The 20,194-nt window shown below is 39.1% G+C and overlaps 1 protein-coding gene across 2 annotated transcripts in view; it reads right to left on the reverse strand.

The window, feature by feature from the left end:
* Positions 1–20,194, reverse strand: part of znf385a (zinc finger protein 385A) — a 39,059-nt gene that overhangs the window by 4,098 nt on the left and 14,767 nt on the right. For both annotated transcript variants that reach the window (XM_063015623.1, XM_063015622.1), the window contains exons 3-6: positions 19,316–19,481; positions 7,914–8,225; positions 1,954–2,132; positions 1,012–1,101 (exon numbers count right to left, since the gene is read on the reverse strand). In XM_063015623.1, coding sequence (XP_062871693.1) covers positions 1,012–1,101; positions 1,954–2,132; positions 7,914–8,225; positions 19,316–19,481 — 747 coding nt within the window. The remainder of the gene's footprint in view (positions 1–1,011; positions 1,102–1,953; positions 2,133–7,913; positions 8,226–19,315; positions 19,482–20,194) is intronic.

A 20,194-nucleotide genomic window follows, 5' to 3' on the forward strand; every position in this document is an offset into this window, starting at 1 on the left:
CATGCATCAATAAATCCTGACTCTTAAAGCTGTGTCCTTCCTCTCTGTGTGGATACACAGTGCTATTATTAGAAAATCTAGAATCACCAATAAATTTTGTTCATATGCAGATCAGAATTTAATGCTATCTGTATATAAGTATGGAAATAGAATTAACAAATCACTGCCACTTTTTACTGGACATTTATATTTTCAGCATTTAACAGACGCCTTTTTCCAGTACACAGTCTGAGGAATTGAGGGTTAAGAGCCTTGCTCAAGGACCAAACAGCAGCAATCTGGCAGTGGTGGGGCTTGAACCAGCTACCTTTTGATTACTAGTCCAGTACCTTATCTGCTAGGCTACAACTGCCCAGTGCAGTATGGACAGTGAAGTATGGCACAGTATGATTACTAAATCAAATGCAGGACCATTTGTACCTGTAGTTCTTCAGAATTTGGCCTAAATAATTGAACTGAAGAAAACCATGGACTTGAACATTAAGCTGGCCCCTCTTTTGCAGCTATGACCTCCTCTATTCCATTTTTTATTGAGGGACTTGGGTGCAGTAAGTGAAGCAATCACTCAAAAAAGAACTGTTGCAGACATCATTGTGTGTTTTGTTCCCCAAAGTTTACTTATTTAGTTCAACATTAAAACTATGAGGCTAATGTATTCAACAACTGATTAAGCTTCATGACTCCAAAGACATTACTATAAACAGACGCCTCAAACCACAGCCAGTTCCTACATAATGTACTCTAAAGAAGAGTCTGTTTTCCTTATCCAGTCTCAATGCTTCCTTATCCAACCACTTTATCTGTCTACATGTGGCACCAAGTTGCTTAAAAATAGTAATTCACCAAAATCCTCTTGCACTTTTAGTAACTGAGTGAGTGAGCTAGTGATCCACTTCCAATACAAATGACTGAAGATGGAAAAATTGTAAACTTGGAAGAATGGGAATAAAAGATGCTCTTCACATGTCAGCAGTGCAGTGCAATAAGAGTATTTAACTGATTAAAGCTTACTGTGAGTTCTGCACCCCTGAGCTTTTTTCGGGCTAGAAGTGGGTTGGGCTTTCCTGCTACTCCATCCCGGTGTCTTCGACTTGATATGTGCTGAAGATTCAAACACATACAAAAATAAATACACGTATAGATCCAGTAAGCAGTTAGAGTTACTATAAGTTCCTTTCATTCTTTATACTGCAGAAAAACACTTACACTACAGCAAAGTAAACATTTGAAAACCAAATACTGCAGCTGCTTTGCATTGTATTATTATTATTATTATTATTATTATTATTATTTTGCATGTCTACTTGCAACTACAGCAGATGATGGGGCTTAAACCCTTGACCTTCCAGCCAGTAGTCTAATAGTCCAAGACCTTATACGTTAAGCCATTTCTGCTGGATTCCAAATTCAAGTATGATCTAGAAATGTTAGTCTATCGTATTGTTCACTTTACCCAAACCTGGAAAAACACTGAAAAACAATGTTTTCTAAATGACTTTGCTCATCTATACATCACTAATGTCCTACGCAGTATAGGCCATCTGAGAACTTCATTCTAAATTTAAAATTTATGTAAAAATACTAAATGTAATTACAATTTAAATAAAAAAATACTTAATTACTCACAGCTTAACTAATGGCTGTTTTTTCGACTGGTAAGATGTTTTCAGATTACATTAAAAGTTCAAGTTCTATATATATTTGTAGTTCTATATTAAATCTAGTTGTATAAAGCTTTCTGTTCATATTGATATTGACTTCTTTTTTTATTCTTTGATGATTAATAAATATTAAAAATATTTTTTTCTCAACACTTATAAAGTAATCCATAGAGACAAGATAAAGATTCCCAACAGCTACAAGCAAATAAATGCAGTATGTCACTATTTTGTGTCTAAACTTGTTTAGAAGTATCTATAACACAGGTTCTTATACAACTTTATTGTGCCTCACCTGTTTGAGCTGCAGTTCTGAATTGACCCGCACATTGCAGATCTCACAGTGGAAGGTGCGTTCCTGAGTGTTGGGGTCTGTAGGTCCGGTTTCTCCACTGGGCTTGGGACCCAGACGAGGATACGCCTTGATGGGACCCAGGCCGCTTCGGGCTTCCAGAATGGTTTTGTGTTTGGTACCTAGGAGACAAAATACCATCAGTGTTAATCATAAAGTTACAAAAAACTGTCTAAACATATTAGCATTATAAAACCTGGGGCTATTCCTGCAATGTAGTCATCTATCAGACAACTGCTGGCCCTCGTTTTGTCACCCACAGTGAGGGCCGCAATTGACTTTTCACTCTGGATTTCATTATACATGCAGCTGTTTGGATTTAACTCAACACATGAGTCCTCCAGCACTAGAGGGTTCAGTCGGCAATCACCATGCTTATAAAGACATTATAAGAACTGCTACTAGTGTGGTATCCAACAGGAAGTGCTGGCTCTAAGAGCTGCCATCTTCAATTCATGCAATTTAAGTTTACTTTCTAAAAAACATCATCTGAGCCAGTAAACCTGGTCACAGACTAGAAATGGTGATTTGCTCATGGCACCAAAAGACGTGATGAATGGGGACGTAAAACTAAAGCTGTCAGGACTGAATACAATCCACATGCTTTCAATCACAAAAACATTAAACATATTTCATAATGTACCAAATATCATGTTCCTGTTGAAACAGTTCCTTTAGAGTAAAATGTGCATTTTGTTCAGCTTTAAAAACCACTCAGCAGAAATCAAATCTTCTAATATATCGAAGATGGTACAACCTAATAAATCAGGTACATTTTACAGATCACTGACTGATGTATGAGAACAGCATGGACCATTTGGGGCCAAAAATGCACTTATGCTCAGAATACAATTAACTACTTTTTAATGCTGTTCCAAAAAACAACCAACCATTAAGAAAAGAACACAAACACATCCAGACTTCCATGAAAATGCTAAGCAATTTAAATGTAACTAAAGGACAATTCCTGGCTTTAAATTGTAGTTAGCTTGAAAGTTTTGTTATCAACTGTTAATCTTTTATGATTAAATTATTAAAAACATACTTCTTTGTCTGAGAAAAAGGAAGCAGTTCATAGAAGTCAGAAATGCCACTTTGAGATGTTTGGAAACATTAGGTTTAAATTACATGTAAGTTTAGTAGGAAAAGACAAACTGTCAGTTCATGCTAAGGGAAAATGGTCTAGATGGTCTGATATAATCCAAAAATCATCAAAAACAGGTCTGCCATGAATTAGAAGGTGTTGAAACACGGGTGTCACTGTTCACAGTAGAGCAAGTGTTACATCACCATGTGTTTAAAGGCTGCTCTGCAAAAAGGAGGTCACTACTACAGAATCGACACCTTTTTCTGCTGATTTTTTAGCGCGTCCAATTTTTACCCAATTGTGTTATGCTTCCTCTCTACTGGTGCTAACCCCCGCCCCTGATTGAGGATAGGGAACTGACACACGTCCCCTCCGACACGTGAGCAGTAGCCGACTGCCTCTTTTCACCTGCACTAGGAGAGTTCATATGCGAATCAGCTTTGTGCACGGACAGCCACACCCTGCTCAGCATTATTCCTCCACTCTGTGCAAACGTCATCAACCAGCCAGCAGAGGTCATAATTGCATCAGTTATGAGGTCCCTATCCGGCTCCCTACCCTGTATGAACATCAGCCAAACGTTCATGTAAGGGCCCAGCCCAGTCAGATGGCAGAGCTGAGATTCGATACGTATTTGAAATCCCAGATCTGGTGTGCTAGAGTATTTTACACCATTCATTTGGTTGCTGATCCATTTGGTGGAGAGTGAAAACTGCTTTTATAGCAATCTCTAATTATTTATTCTTTCTGTGCGGCCCGGTAATAAATGACCCACAGACGGGTACAGGTCCACGGCCCGGTGGTTGGGGACCACTGCAGTATTGGACAAATCTTAAAGATTTGGTTTCTAAACACAGACTCTGTAGTGCTTCACAGAATTAATATTATTTTCTTTATGATACATATTAATTGGTCCTAAATTACTTTAGCAACAATCAGATAACAAACAAGTCTCAGCTGAAGAAAAGTGTGTAGCTTTTTTATCAGACTACCTTTCTTAGTTAAAACTCTGAGTGTATTATTTACAAACTGCACTGAACTTCATTACTTTCTCTGTATGAACTGATGAAGCAGAACAATTCTGTTGAAGTGTTTTAGTGTGGGTGTGAATGAAATCATGGATCTGTTATTTGGAATGAACACAAGTCTGTTTCATGTGTGTAATGCCAAACAAAATTATTTAAAACACAATGTTCCTTTCTAGCTGTTTAGTAATTATTTAAAACATCTTTTACAAACTGAAAGAAGCCACAAGATTCCTTTGACCAAGAGTTTGCACGACCCTCCCAAATCCATGAGTGATGTTTGTGTGTAAGAGTTTGGGTTTCAGCCATTGGGGGAATGTGGGGGAACGTGTGTGTATGTGACATTCTTGCCAAATACATGTTTGCAGTGTTTACCTCCATCCATTCTCACTTGCATTGACAGTCAAGCTTTGAAACAAACAGATGGATTAACAGCAAACAGATGATCAAAGTTTGAAGGCTGAACGTGGAGAATGAACTGAGGAAACCAGCAGAGCCATCACCAAACACTCCTCCAGTCCTAATGTCATTTACACATAGTGTATTTATTCACACCAGCAACATGTGCATATTATTTTGGGCCCTGAAAGGGTAAAAACATTTGTTTGATAATCCAGATGTATGATTCATTTGTTCTGTATAACCAAGAGCTGATTTATCAGACTCTTAGATCATCAACAGTTCATTTCACTGGCAGATATTTCCCAGAATGATCTACCAGTACAGCAGGATTAGCAAAAATCTGCCAAAATATCTAGTTTTTGATATCAAAATAAAAATGTGAAGTAAATTTGAGCATATTTAGGACGTTTCTTTGCAAGGATATAATTTTGGAAGTACAGACTACATAAGAGATTATTAAAATGTCTTTGAGTTGTTGAGTTTAACGTTGTATTTTTTGCTGCATTGTCGGTGGCACAGTGAGTAGCACTGTGGGCCCACAGCAAAATGGGTTTGGGTTATTTTCCTCTGCTGGACGGCCAGGGTCCTTTCTGTGTGGAGTTTGCATGTTCTCCCTGTGTCTGTGTGGGTTTCCTACGGGTGTGAGTGTGTGTGTGTGTCTGTCTGCCCTGTGATGGACTGGCGACCTGTCTAGGGTGTTTTTTCTGGCTTTCGCCCAATGAATCAGACCCACCGCAACCCTGACCGGGAAAAAGCCATGGTAAAACAGACAATAAATGAAAATAGTCTCCACCTATACTACAAAGTTAGTTTAAAAGCACTGTGCTTTTGACTAGATGTGGACACAGCGTGAGGTTAAATGATAAAAAAAAAAAACAGGTTCGGCATCAAATGTTGATTCAGGTTCTTAAAATCAACTGGAAATTGTAAAAATGGTTTGAATGAATGTTTAACTTAATAAGCGTGGCATGTTTTCTGCTGTAGTCAGAGCATCCCCACAGCCATTTTCTTTCAATTACCTTCCAAAGAAAAGCTACAGCCATGTGCTGTAAAAGTAATATTTTACTGCTTGTGTTTGCTAAGTGTGCAGTATGAAGCAGCTCATTTATTAAAATAAGCATTTTTATGAAAGAAAAAAAATATGTATTTTATTAAAGAAACTGCTAGCTGAAGGGGTTTTGTGCCTTTGGGACATAGTTATGGAGTCTAGTCATGTGTAAATCACAAATAGGTCAGTGTGATGTTCCTTATTGGCTGTAGTTGATAGTCCAGCCTTTAACTCAGTCAGGTGTAATGCTCAGATTGGCTCATATCCTATAAGACTTGATTGTGTTTGGGAAAGTGGAACAAAAAAGTCCTCAGTATACCTGTAACCAACATTTGTTTTAAAGCACTTTGCATCTTAATGAAATACTTTGGCAAATATGTACAAACATAGATGTTTGTACATGTACATGTAGCTGCAGGCATTCAGTTTAAAACACTGACGCTCGCCTACAAAGCCAAAAATGGACCAGCCCCAAGCTACCTTCGTGGTCTAATCAAACCCCGCTCTGTACCACGCAACCTCCGAGCCACCAGTCTCACTCGACTTGAGCCTCCATCCAGGACTAAAGGAAGACAAGCATCAAGGCTCTTCTCTGTTCTAGAGCCCAAGTGGTGGAATGAACTTCCTCTGTCTGTCAGAACATCTGAGCCTCTTGCTGTCTTTAAAAAACACTTAAGCACTTAAGCTGACTTGTACTTATTTAATAACATTTTGTTCCATCCTTTTCCATTTCCAAAAAAAAAAAAAAAAAAAAAAAAAAACACGTTCTAACAGGTTTTAGCAGATTTGTGTTCTTCGACTGTTGTTTACCTAAACTTGAGAAATGAAATGTTCACTATGGAAGCACTTCTGTAAGTCGCTCTGGATAGGAGCGTCTGCTAAATGCTGAAAATGTAAATGTAAATGTAGATGTGCCTGTGGGAGAAGGAAATGGCTGGGCAGTGGTTCATAATTGCTGCAACAAGTACTCTCTGCTGGCAGGGAAAGTTGATCTCAGATTGCAAAGCATGGCTCTACATATGTGATATTGTACTCTATGAAAACGAAGAAACGAAGTAAAAAGAAGTGGTTGGTGCGTGTTTAAGGGGTTGAGCGACAGGCTCTGGCTCTTCTCGATTAGGGGTGGGTGGCTACAGCAGCAGGGGAAAGGATGCAATCAGGATAAATTTGATGACTAGATAGAGTAAAAGGATCAAATAAATAAATACATAAATAAAAAAATGATCCTACAATGCAAACCTTTAAATCAAGCATGAACTTTGCACAACGCCACACTGATAGCTAAAGGTTCCCTGCTTGTTAGCAACATAAACCGTGTATCTCAAGTACAGAACAAAATCAGCAAAATTGCCATTTCAAGCATATTTTGTGGTAAGCAGAAAACTGAAAATTAGTCTCAGATTTTTGCTGAGTCGATATTATAAATAAAAATGATATAAACTCAGAGGGTTTGTTCAGAACAGCGAGACCAGTCAAAACATTTTAATGAGAACATATTGGTTTTAGTTTTACTTTGTATTGATTTTTTTCAGCTATATTGTTGTTCAGATACAGAAGAGTGTTTCTCTAAATTAAAAATTAGTCCCATAGCTGCGTGCTTAACCACAGACTACTGAACAGAATACTAAATTAGTACAACATCAAATTTTGCTTCATATTTATTTATTTCTTGACAGTCAATTAAAAAGTGCAGAGACTTTTTATAGTTATTTAAACCATCTACATTTATTTTGTGTTTTGACCAGCATCATTATTGAGGGTTATCACATGCTAAATAAGATTGGCCATTTCTTAAGACTTATACCTGCGGTCACCCTATTATCTTTAACACAAAAGGGCAGGGATTTAATCACATCAGGCCCATGGCATTGTGCCTTACGGTCATCCTCCTCCATTACAGCAGTTAAGGTCATATTTGCATTGATCTGTATCTAGGGCATCACATCCCCATGACCCTACCACCATGAAGAATTCACCAGGAACAAGTCGTAGCCGTAGCCTAGTGGTTAAGGTACTGGACTAGTAATCGAAATGTCGCTGGTTTAAGCCGCACCACTGCCAGGTTGCTGCTGTTGGGCCCTTGAGCAAGGCATTTAACCCTCATTTGCTCAGACTGTATACTGTCCCAGTACTGTATTCCGCTTTGGATAAAGGTGTCTGCCGAAAATGAAATGAACAAATCAAAGTCGCCAAGACCAAAAATCCTCACCGTTGTTAAAGCTTGTCAGCATTTCATCTCATCACACCATCCCATAATACCACCCTGGCCTGGTCACTTGTTTAAAGGACAGATAAGAACCACTACAGATGAAACATAAACCCACGTGTGTGAAAGCCTCACCTTTGTTGTGAGCCTCCAGCTGCGAGAGAGAGTTAACAGCCACTTTGCACAGTGAGCAGTACAGCAATTTTTTGGCTTTGTCGTCCTCAGTCTCGCCGTTGCCCGGGCTAGGCGTGGTCGTGCCAGGGGCTCCAGACGGCTCCGGGTTTACAGAGACACAGCCAGGCGAGGAGCTGCTAGCAGGTTGGGGAACAGTGGTTGATGGGCTTGGTATGGGAGCACCAGAGGATGGACCAGGGGAGTCTGGAGTAGGGGGAGCTGACACGATCATGGGTTCCTGGGCTGACTGTGGTGGTACAGGCTGTGTCTCTTCTACAAAAGAGAACAAACACAACAGTTAGAACAAAAATGTCATTACAATGCCATTAGGTTTTTGTTTTTTGCAATTCTGATGACCTATTGGATTCAAATGTGAGTCCTGAATCACAAACCCAGACTGAACTGGTTAGGTACAACTGGAAAGTTTCAAAGAATAGTTTGGACAAATAGTTTGTGTAATTTTCCAAAGTAAATACAAACATATTTCTCTTGCCCTTTGATTTTTGAGTAAGACGTACAATTATGACCAAATACAATGCAAGCAACTGAACACTAGGGGCCCTGCTTAGAAGCCCAGCAGCACTGCACTGCCCTACTTACATTTACATTTACATTTTCAGCATTTAGCAGACGCTTTTATCCAAAGCGACGTACACAATGAGCTGAACACGATGAGCAATTGAGGGTTAAGGGCCTTGCTCAGGGACCCAACAGTGGCAACTTGGTCGTAGCGGGGCCTGAACCGGCAACCTTCTGTTTACTAGTCCAGTACCTTAACCACTGAGCTATCACTGCCCTACTTAAGTTCAAATACTGTAACATGTATCCTCTATATACATATTTATATAAATGAAAAGTGTTTCTGTAAAGACTTTGAACCTTGACTGTAAGAATGAGGTTTAAGACGAGATGTGGTGAGATGAGGTTGGACGCTCAACAGGCAGAACCAGCCAAGTGTGATGAAAGGAAGGCCAAATGGGGAAATACCTTAGTGACACAGCAACAGCAGCTTCTACTGTCTTATCTAGGCACTGACACAAGCGGTAAAAGAATACAGAGAGAAAAGTGTGTTCCTTCTGGTGCTTATGTGGCACAGCAGTCTAATGAAACAGTCCACCATCATTTAGAGCTTGAGCACTTGAGTTCCAATCACAACTGTGCTATCAACCTCGTTGGGCATCTGGCAGGAACAATTGGCTATTTCTGAAGGCAGCAGGTTGACAACGTTCCTCAGTGCCATTACAAATGCAACAATGGTGAAAAAATGCAAAACATTAAATAAAATAAAGGTACATTGCAAAAAATTTTTATTATTTTCATTTTATTTTTTGCATAAAGCTTTGTTTAATAATCCAAAAACATGTAGCATGACTAACACGCATGTTACAGACGCAGTCAGGCAGAGGCTTATCATTTTTTACAGCACTGTACATACGCATTGTGCTCACAGACCGCAGCTGTTTTAAATAAATCAGTGACTGTATGAGTAAAGTTTTTGGAATTCGGCATGATTTGGGAGGGTTGCTGCAAATACCCCCATAACTGGTGGGAGAGTATTATCAGTAAAAAGAAAAACAAATGAGCAATACCACAGGATTTAAAGCTAATATCAATCCAGAAAAATATATCACAAAACATTTGGGTCATAGGATCGTACACTGAGCACTTTATTAGGTACACTTATATGTTATGTACACACTTTGATTATTTTATAAACTACACCTGCACTAAATTTTATGGGCAACTGACAAAGTTATTATAACCATGACGGTACTCCAGGTTCCCCCTGTTTCCAGCCGACACAGAACCCGCATGATTTATCAGCTGGTAAATATTAATAAGTGTATGAAATACATTCCGAGCCTTTCAAAGGCCTTTTAGATTCACTAAAGTGCAAAATGAATCTGAATGGTCCTGCAGGCTGTTTAAACAAACAGCGCCTGTGACCCATTACTGGATGGGGTAGATAAATGACATCACCTACGAAAATCCCCACTGCGCCCTGTCTGCACTGTGAAGGAGTCGATATATCGAACGGTTTGTTTCTTTAATTAAGTTTATAAGGTGTAGCTTGAAAAGGTCTGAACTCCTAATGTAACTAAATAGCACCAACACAGCGCTCTCTTGTACACATCCATAAATTTTCATCTCATGTTGCAGAAACTCAGAGCCACACACACATTTAAACATGTTCTCTTTCTCTCTAAGCACTCAGTTAACTCGCTGTTGAAGGAACATTAATCTGAGAGGGTGTGGGGATGTTTTTGGATCTGAGTGTTGAAGTGGTTTGGGTTGAATCCTGTACGAGTGAGTGTGGGTGGAGAAAGTGTGATAGAGGATTTCATAATCCGTTTAGTGCTCAAGAGCTGTGAAGAGGTAGTAGAAGAACTGAGAGTCATACTGTATGTTTGTTGGTTGTTGTATTTTAATGAACTTTAAATATTTCTGGCAACTTTGAAAAATGTTCCCAGATTTTTGATACTTGGCAAATTATTAAACAATTTATTTTGGTGTGTTTTTCTATTGTGAAGTGTGAAGATGAGCAGAAAAATTCTGCATTTCAAACCGTACACTTAGCTACTGAACAGAATAAACTATTTAAAGCAGTTTTAGTTACCCCATATAAAAAGCGTTAACATTTTGTGGACACGTAATCTTGAGCTTGCTGGACATCACATTCAAAGCCTTTGCTATGTAGTTACACCTTCTTGCAGCTATATCAGTCTCCAGTTTTCTTTCCACAAGATTTAGAATGTGCCTATAGAAGTTTATGTTCATTGAGTTACCGATGTAGGCCAAGAAGAAGTGGCTTGCAGTCAAGGTTCCACTCATTCCCAAAGTGTTTATTTGGGTTGAGTTCAGATCTCTGCGTACACTGGAGTTCCTTTACACCAAACTCATCAAACCATGTGTTCGTGAACTTTGCTGTGTACACATAGGTACAGTCATGCTAAAACATGTAGTAAGGATCTTTCCCACCCATAATAATACACCCATTAGCAATGAGTATGTCTAAAACACCTGAAGTGTCAGTCAGTGAATGCACTGGATGTAGTCGTGACCAGAGTTTTAAGCAACCCGAGAATTCAGAGGTGGTCTTTATATTTTATTCACTCACTTTCTTAACCGCTTATCCAATCAGGGTCACAGGGGGTGCTGGAGCCTATCCCAGCTTTTCAATGGGCACAAGGTACACAGTAACACCCTGGACGGGGCGCCAGTCCATCGCAGGGCAGACACACACACACACACACCCATTCACCTATAGGGCAATTCAGTGTCTTCAGTTAATCTGACTGCATGTTTTTGGACTGTGGGAGGAAACCGGAGCTCCCGGAGGAAACCCACGCAGACACGGGGAGAACATGCAAACTCCGCACAGAAAGGACCCGGACCACCCTGCCTGGGGAACGAACCCAGGACCTTCTTGCTGTGAGGCGACAGTGCTACCCACCGAACCACCGTACCGCCTCTATATATTTTAATAAAGCTAAAAATTGTTTGTGTCTTAGCTAGACACATCCCATAAACACACCTTTTAAAGTGCAACCTAAATGTTTGTATTGTCAGCAGGAAACTGTCAGCTTGCTGTGGTGTTACTGGGATCTACAGCAGCAAAGAGCTGCAGAAACACAGCCTGTGTATTTGTGCCAGATGAAGCAGAGGACCGGTGCAAAAACAGCTGAACCTCACACACAGGTGGATCAGATGATAGAGGTTAGACAGGATCGAGAGCCAGTCGCTCACCATAGCACCACTTCCCTCCCATCATTAATCATTCATCAGCTCTGAAATCACAAGGCTTAGGAGTGTTTAATTATGAAGAGGGCTAAGTTTACTCACACTCTTTTACCTCTCTCTCTCTCTTTCTCTCTCTCTGTCTGGCTTGGTTTCATTTGCTCAAGTCTCACAAAGCTCTACATGCATCTCTTTTCTCAAGAAACACTTAAATGTTTACTTGTTCTGCCACTGCAGCTTCAGGCAGCTTCACAGCAGCTGGAAAAATTCAAGTCCTACAGTACGATCTTAGTTTTTATATTCAGGCTTTACACACTTAAGCTTGGATTATACTTGCTTATAGTCTCAAATGGACAGACTTTATCTTAATCCAGATGAGTTGGGAGAAACTTGTGAGGGATTTTGGCTCAAGATGGGTGAAAATGACATCCCACAAGGGAAGGCCAAACTCAGTTTGAGATTTAAAAGCCTCCTAAATGCAGAAATTAAAGAAACTGATTAAACAGGTTGCATTGCACATGAAATTCTACATTTACATTCGGCATTTAGCAGACCCTCTTATCCAGAACGACTTACAGAAGTGGTTCCATAAATAAATTCTGGCATACTAATGAGTACGTCTAATAAGTTAACTTAAACTGTCTAGTTACACACAATGTAGCACACAGGATGGAGGTAAGTGCGTTGCTGTCATTCATGAGAAAAAATGCAAAAAGTACAGCAATGCATTGAAAATCCTCTGAGAGAACTGAACTAATGGTAAGCCTATAATAAAGCATTATTTTTACTAAAGTTGGAGACAGGGTGAGTTTTAGAAAGGTTATGGGTGTAGTCATGCTCATTTCCAGTGTTGATCAAAGGCAACTTTTGCTACGACTTCCCCACATAGTAATCCTGTTAATTCACAATTGTCCCATTTTACAATGGTGGCTCATTTAAAAAAAATACAGATTTACAGTTTGTATGACTCTCCATGTGGCTACAAAACAGATACAGTCTCCTCCACAATTATTGGAGTTTCCTAAATGCTACTGGAACTCCAGCTGGAACCACATTCTATGGTCGGATAAAACAAAAATTACGATTTTGGTAACTAAAGATAACTATACTATAAAGATGTCTACTATATACTATACTATAAAGGTGCCCACTGTTAAGATACTCTGGTTTAGAGTATGTAATGATGTGGGGCTGTTTTACCTCTAAAAGCCCTGGGAAACCTTGCTAGGGTACATAGTATCATGGAATCCATAACATACCAGGTGTTTTAAAGCAAATTCTGTCTGCCTCTGTCAAGAAACTAAAAATGGGTCAAGTGAAGTTAGATTTAATTTTTAACCAGAAGATTGATTTATTTTAACTATTATACTCATCTTTACCATGGTTTCCAATAATTATTTAACATAAAACAGTAATGACGCTAATTGGGGCAGTGGTAGCCTAGTGGGTAGAGCTTTGCCATGAAGCCACTGTTGGGCCCTTGAGCAAGGCCCTTAACCCTCTCTGCTCCAGATGGCTGACCCTGCGCTCTGACCGCAGCTTCTAAACAAGCTGGGATATGCAAAAACTGTACGTCTGTATATGTATAAATGACAAATTACCATTGCTTACTATGCTTTTGAAACATAACCTGCTGGTTTTAGATGGTTTTATTACTGTTCAGATTTCCAGTGGGGATCTTTCAAAATCATCAGGCGCATTAAAGGAATGCAAGCCTCTGAAACTCCTTTTAAATGTACTATGCACAGTAAACATACTAAACATACTAGTCACACAGTAAGTCTAATCCTGACCTATCAAGGTTCTGCTGTAGCTGTAGATGTTTTTAAGACTGCATATTGGTTTAAGCACGACCCTTTGACAGAACGGTGAGGAGTAAGAAAAAATAAACCAAAAGGAGTAAACTGAGTGTCTTGAGATCCAATTCAACCCATCAACCCAAATCCCCTCAGATCGGTCGGGCCTCAAGGGCCTTGAACGAATTCATTGTCCAGTAAAGAATGTTTTTTCCCTTGTGAAGAATAATTCGATTGGCTTTGCTCTGAGCAGCTGAAACTCTACACCCGTGCTGGTTATAAGGTGATGCTGCTGATCTGTGTATTGAATTTCTTTTTTCTGCACTACGCCGGCTCCAGTGATGCGTGAGAGAAAACGTTCAATAAATAATAAGTTGGAGGCAGTTTGTGGGTTTACATTGCACATCGATGGTTCTCATAAAGCGTGGGAATTATCCCTGTTCTCACCAGCTCAGTCCCTGGAGCCGAGTCTCACACACACGTACACAGGATCACCAGGGATGAACAGTAAATCTGCTACTTGTTTAAAGATGCCAAAAGTATGTGGACACTCCTTCTAATTAGTGAGTCTAGAAAGTTTAACCTGCACAAATGAACCATACTAAAGGTCTCATTATCTTTCAATGTGGCAGCCTCAGAGTAAGCTGCAATCTAAATAGCTTATGTTTTCCAATTGGTCTGCTTCACCCATCTCCACCACACTTTCACCACCCTAAGATTAAAAGATGTGGTCCATTTTACCATGGGTATCATTTTGTTATGAGTAACCTAGCAATGAAAACTGGATTATGCCATCCTGTAATGTCTGTTTTATTATTTGTTTACATTATATATTATATTATGTATTTTGACATTCCATTTTGACAGACCTCTTTGTGTTAGTGTACAATACAGTAGAAGTCGAAAGTTTACATACATATAATGATATTTACAACTGTTATTTATCTGCTTATAAGTCGAGCTCTGCTGGACCAGACCAAAATGTCATTGCACTCTTATGGCCAGTACAACTGGTCCGTGGGGGTACTTTCTGCATATTTATCCATAGTCCATTGCTGCTGGGCCACATTGATTATGTCTATGTCCTTCCTGTAGATGTTTATAAACTTTTTGGTCATTTATTTGGGCAGGTGTAAAAAAATATATTGGATGGATAAAGGTTAAAGATTTTTCTACACTATTAAATAAATAATCTAAGTTGCTGTGTGTGTATTTTCAACCCAGCTGATTATCAGAAACCTTAATAAATCAATACACTTATAAAGTTTACTTTGTGGCATGGCATAGCTGGTGTCATCTTTGTGCCCATATAAATGAAGCTACATACTCCCATTAATCACAACTGCTGTGAAATCACTGTATGATAAGAGGGAACATGCTAGGATGCACTGTAAAAAATCCTTGTTTGGTTATGTTCTGAGAATGTAAAAATAAATGTTGGCACAACATGAATTATGGAAATAGTTGGTCCAAAAACAAAAAATGTGTTGTGCCGTTAGCTGTAGTAGTTTTACTCTTCAACTTAAAATGTTAGGTTCAGTAAATGAGTACAACTGTTTTCACTCAACATTTCAAGTCCAATGAAAAAGGGCCAGTGATAGCTCAGTGGTTAAGATACTGGACTAGTAAACAAAAGGTTGCCGGTTCAAGCCCCGCCACCACCAAGTTGCCACTGTTGGGTCCCTGAGCAAGGCCCTTAACTCACAATTGCTCATTGTGTAAGTCGCTTTGGATAAAAGCGTCTGCTAAATGCTGAAAATGTAAATGAAAAAAAGAATGAGGAAACTTCTGCGCATGCGCTCCAGAGGGACGTCTTCGCGCCAGTTTTTATGGAGAGAAGAGAACTTTCAAACAACCGTTTTATATTAACAATGAGATTTCAAACAAACAGTAAGTATCTTAACATCATTACATCTTATTCACGAACTGAAACTGAACTGAAAGCTGCACAGAGGACGTTTCCATCATTTTAATATGTTTTTAAACGTAACTCCACCACTACCGCTTTTACTTTGGTCTGAATATTAAATAACTATAGACAGAGTCTGTTAAGCTGTGATAAAACACCGTATCAAACTAGTGATAGTTACTGAATCTTTCCACCACTAGCCGTGTCTATTAAGGAACCGACTCTTACACTGTTAGCAAACCGACTCTTGGACCGTTACTCTGAATTTTACTCAAATATTTTGGAAGCCTGTTGAGTTACTGCATTGTAAATAACATTAAAGCAACTGGATGCTGCTGTCAGATGCTTCTGCATCCACATACGTGTGTGAAACAGTGACTTCGCTTTTATAAACGTTGTTAACAAACCGTGGTGTAGAGATATTTTTAGTTGTTGAAACGAGTGGAGAAATTCTAAATGCAGCACATAATGTAAGTAAAAAGCATTAATTAATTCATTTAATTTGAGTAAGCGTTGTTAATCTCTGGGGAATCTAAGCAAACCTTTCTTACTTTAGTTTGATTTTTTATTTACTTTAAATTCAAAGTCAACTAAAATTTAATCTTAGCTCTTTAATTTTTATTGTTATTAAAAGAAATCTACTTTCCACAGAACAATTCCACTTCATAATAAAAGTACACCATCTGTAGATGTCACTCAGTTAATATCAAGCAATTCTGATGTATCATTTTTAAATAAAGGTGTTTATTTAGAAATTAGTGGCAATTAGGCAATGTACTGACACTGTCCAGAGTCAGTGCATTGCCATGGGCTTAGAGGCTGTCAAGCAAGATAGAAGCCCCTGGTCCTGCTTTTCCCTGTGCAACTAGCAACAAACTTTATTTAAGCTCTAAGGTGCAAATCTTGGGTAACCTTTAACTACATAAATGATGTAGAGCTTGTCACATGTTTTAGTAGCTTCTAATTGTTTGCCATCTAGACAAATGTTTTCTCAGCATAACGTGACGGTTTGGGTTTTCTTGGACAAATACTTTGGCAAATACCACTAATCCATATATGTTTTCATTGGTACAGTTAATTTAGTTGTTTTATACAGGTATATTCTCAGACAACCCATAATGAATGTATAATATAACTAAATTGTATAAAAAAAATCTAAACCTGTAATACAAGTTGTTGCTATAATGCAAACACACATTTCAGTCACAGTGTGAGATGATGAAAAACCTCAGTGAACTCCAAACTGTTCTGACATATAATCACACTCTATTATTCTCCTCTACCCCCCAACACAGGGCTTCCAGCGGCCAGATGGAAGTGCAGCTGTTGAGTCCTTCAGGGCTGTGAGCTCTATTAAAGCTCTCTGTGAAACTAGTATTGCAGAAAGGCTGATATTCAGATGATATGAAGCTGCTAGGAGATCTGAGATTACTGCCAATACACTGGAATAACAAAAGTGTATGTGTACTGGGGGGGGGGGGGGGGGGGGGGCAGGGTCACAGGTTGGAGATTTGGATGGAAAAAGGCATTCTTTCACATGGATCCGGTTTCACATTTAGATCATGGTCAGCTTTTTGCCTCCCTACTGCTGGAATTCTTTCTAGGCCTGATGAATAGATAAAAGCTTTGTAAGAGTACAGGCAAATCCTCAAGCGTGACAGGGCTATACTGTTAGTTATGATACATAAAGTCTGATCTGGAATGTTTTTTCTCCGCACATCAATAATGACTGTTGTGTATGACTGTCTTTCTTCTTGGGATTCATCATTGCATTCACAGAAAAGCAGCTAGCCAGGACAAAGCCATATTTGATCAACAACTGTGTCACATCTGCCAGTTGCTTATTGTAAGACCTTGTATTTGCTTCATTTGATTACAGCGTTACATGTTTGCTTTTTATTTTTACTCCACTTCCCCCCCAGGCTTAGTTGCTTATTACAACACACAGACTTCTGGGAAGAAATCTGGGAAGCAAAAATTAAGTAGAAAATGTAATACACTGCTAGCTAACCTCTAGGCTTTACACACTAGTTAGTCTTAATTAGCTAGATGACTAGGTAGCAATCAACCGATTTTCCCCATAAAGGATGCTTATGGCAGTGTCAGGATTAAAATCATTTCACTATTGCCCCCTTTAGGAGCTCCTAGGCTTTAAAAGTTATAGCAATGAGTGTTAAATGCAATTTGAATGGTAGGTTCCTTAATCGAATGCAGACGGTATTTTAGTGACAAGTTAAAAGGCAATTACATACTGACATTAATAGTAACATATATAACTTAATATCATCCTTATTAAAATGTCTAACTTTTGCTTAATACGTCTGGACAATCAGCTTTGTGTGCTTTAACTGTTCTAATAATTTGATCCAACCGTTGATGGTGACTAAATTAAATTAAATAATAGTAAATAAAAAAGTAAATAAAAGTAAAGTAAATAAAAAATAACATTGGTCACCCTCTGTCCTCCCCATATCCCCTCTCTATTCTCTTCTTATAACCTGATGTTTCGATCAGCTGCCAACATCTAATCACTTCTGATTAGAAAGGGATCAACTGTGATGTTTTCTGCAATACAATGCATCTGACCTTCACTGTAAGCTTATCAGCCTCATATACTCTTTGTTCATTTGCTTTTCTTTCCATCTCTAATATCTCGCACCATTCCTTACTTTCTCTCTCACTATTCAGCAAGCACCTCCAGCCACAGCTGTAAATCCCACAGTTTATTTTGATTCAGGGATAAATTGACTTCTAATACTTAGTTAGACCACATACATTGCTGTGAGCTCATCTGTTGGTCCCACCTAATAAAGCTCTGAAACAAGTGCGATGCCCTGTGGCACCATGCAAAGTCACACCATCCATGTGAGATTAGTGTCTGAATAGGGATTAGAATTAAGTCTTAGACTTAATAAAATTTAAGCACAGTAACTGATTTTTATAGAATATTAGCAGCCAGGTTGTGCTATTTCTTGATTTTATAGGGTCAGAGCTTTGGTGCCTATAGGCTCCCGCTGACCACTCAGACCAAGTGTCTGAAAAGCAAAGGTGGTTACTTTTGACCGAGTACTAGCCACACACTTTAAGTGCAATAGTATGTAATGATGACTTTAGCCAATCAGGTAGGATTCTAGTTAATTCACATATTTGTTTTTAGCTGTAAAGAATAGTAGTTCTTAGTTTTACATAAAGAACAGCTGTTGATGTGATGGCCTAGTATGAGCCATGATAGATACAGACACAGCATAGTGTTCAAATTGAATATTTACATACATTTATTTTCTGTTTATTTATGCATCGAAAGCCAACTAGTCTACCACTGCATGGGGATCCCGATTGCTTGCGAGGAGGGTATATTCACCTGCTCCAGCCTCCACGGATGCATTGCCAGTACTCAACCCCTTCTTTTTTGCCCGTGCTTTGGTGGATTCGCACATAAGGCTCCTCCACTACTGCACAGGCGCCTTGGTCTGCTAACCAGGGTCCTTGCATAGTGTTTTAAAGACCCCACCCACTTAGTCCAGAATTTTCCAACTCAGCAGACTCAGCAGACTCGGTGGGCAATTTTATCTGCTCTAGTCACTGTAGGAAGTTCTATAATAACGTTAAAGTTTGTGGCAGAACTAATTCCCTGTTAGTGATTATGCTTGATTATAGTCAGTCATTTCATTGTGGACATTTAAATAGAACTAGACTGCACCTATTAAACAGCACATGAACTGTGAACGTTGATTGTTGTGGTTCCTGTGTTAATGGTAATGACTTTTCCAAAATTTATTCAGCAGAATATAATTTAGTAAAATCTAGGCTCTCATACCAAGTTTTTAGAAGTGGACTTAAGTTTGGATTCTGCTATTATCTGCAATAAATTATTCCTATGTTTGTTTTTTTGACTTGTGTGAAGAGTTTGCAGTTCTGACCTGCTTTGGTGGAGTCACTGTCAGAGTTTGTGGCGCCCAGGGGAGACGGGGAGGATGTAGGTCCAGGAGGAGGCTTGTCACTGTCCTGTGGACGAGTCTTGGAGGTCTCAATGCCTTTAACTCTTCTGGCGTGACGGTTTCCTTTGTAATGTGCCTCTGCCTGGCTCTGAAATAATAAAAACAATGTTTTAGAATAATGCAGAGAGGTTGATTTCAGAACCCATGAGACTGGTTTTGTTTTGTTCAATATCAGGTCTAAACAGGCGACATATTTCTTTGCTTTCAGGGCTAATTTGTAGTTGAGGCTGGAAATAAATATCTTTTTCAGGGTTGGCATAGTTGGGTGTATAAATAAACTCAAGGGATCAGCAAATGCTCATTAACAACACAAGCTACTTATTAGACACTGTGAAAATACAACAATGACAGTCGTGATGTAATGCTGCAGGGAAACAAGTACACCAAAGTGGTAGCACTGAGCATAATGATCACCTTCTAAATAAGGCACAGCAGAGTCTCCGTTTGATCGACAAAGTAAACCAGAGACATGAAACTAGCAATTGTGTGCTAACAATTAGAGCACCAGTGATATCAGCACCAGTTTGCTTAGTACTAAACTTTGGAAGTCACACAGCAAATGATCTGATACATTTCAGTACTGCTGAACACATCTTTCATGCCTATTTTTATTTTTAAACTATACTTAGAAACCCTTTCTAGTCCAAAATAGTCTCGTTACTGCTGACCAAGAACTGTTGGAGAGGAACTTATAATGCTGACCTTGGTCAAAGGCAAAGACCTAAATAAAACCACAAGTGTCATTCTATACCCAAAGGAAACTGAAGGACAGAAGGCTGCCGAGAAGCTGCGCTAGCCAAC

Source organism: Trichomycterus rosablanca, chromosome 19 (assembly GCF_030014385.1).
Source record: "Trichomycterus rosablanca isolate fTriRos1 chromosome 19, fTriRos1.hap1, whole genome shotgun sequence".
NCBI classification, from domain to species: domain Eukaryota; kingdom Metazoa; phylum Chordata; class Actinopteri; order Siluriformes; family Trichomycteridae; genus Trichomycterus; species Trichomycterus rosablanca.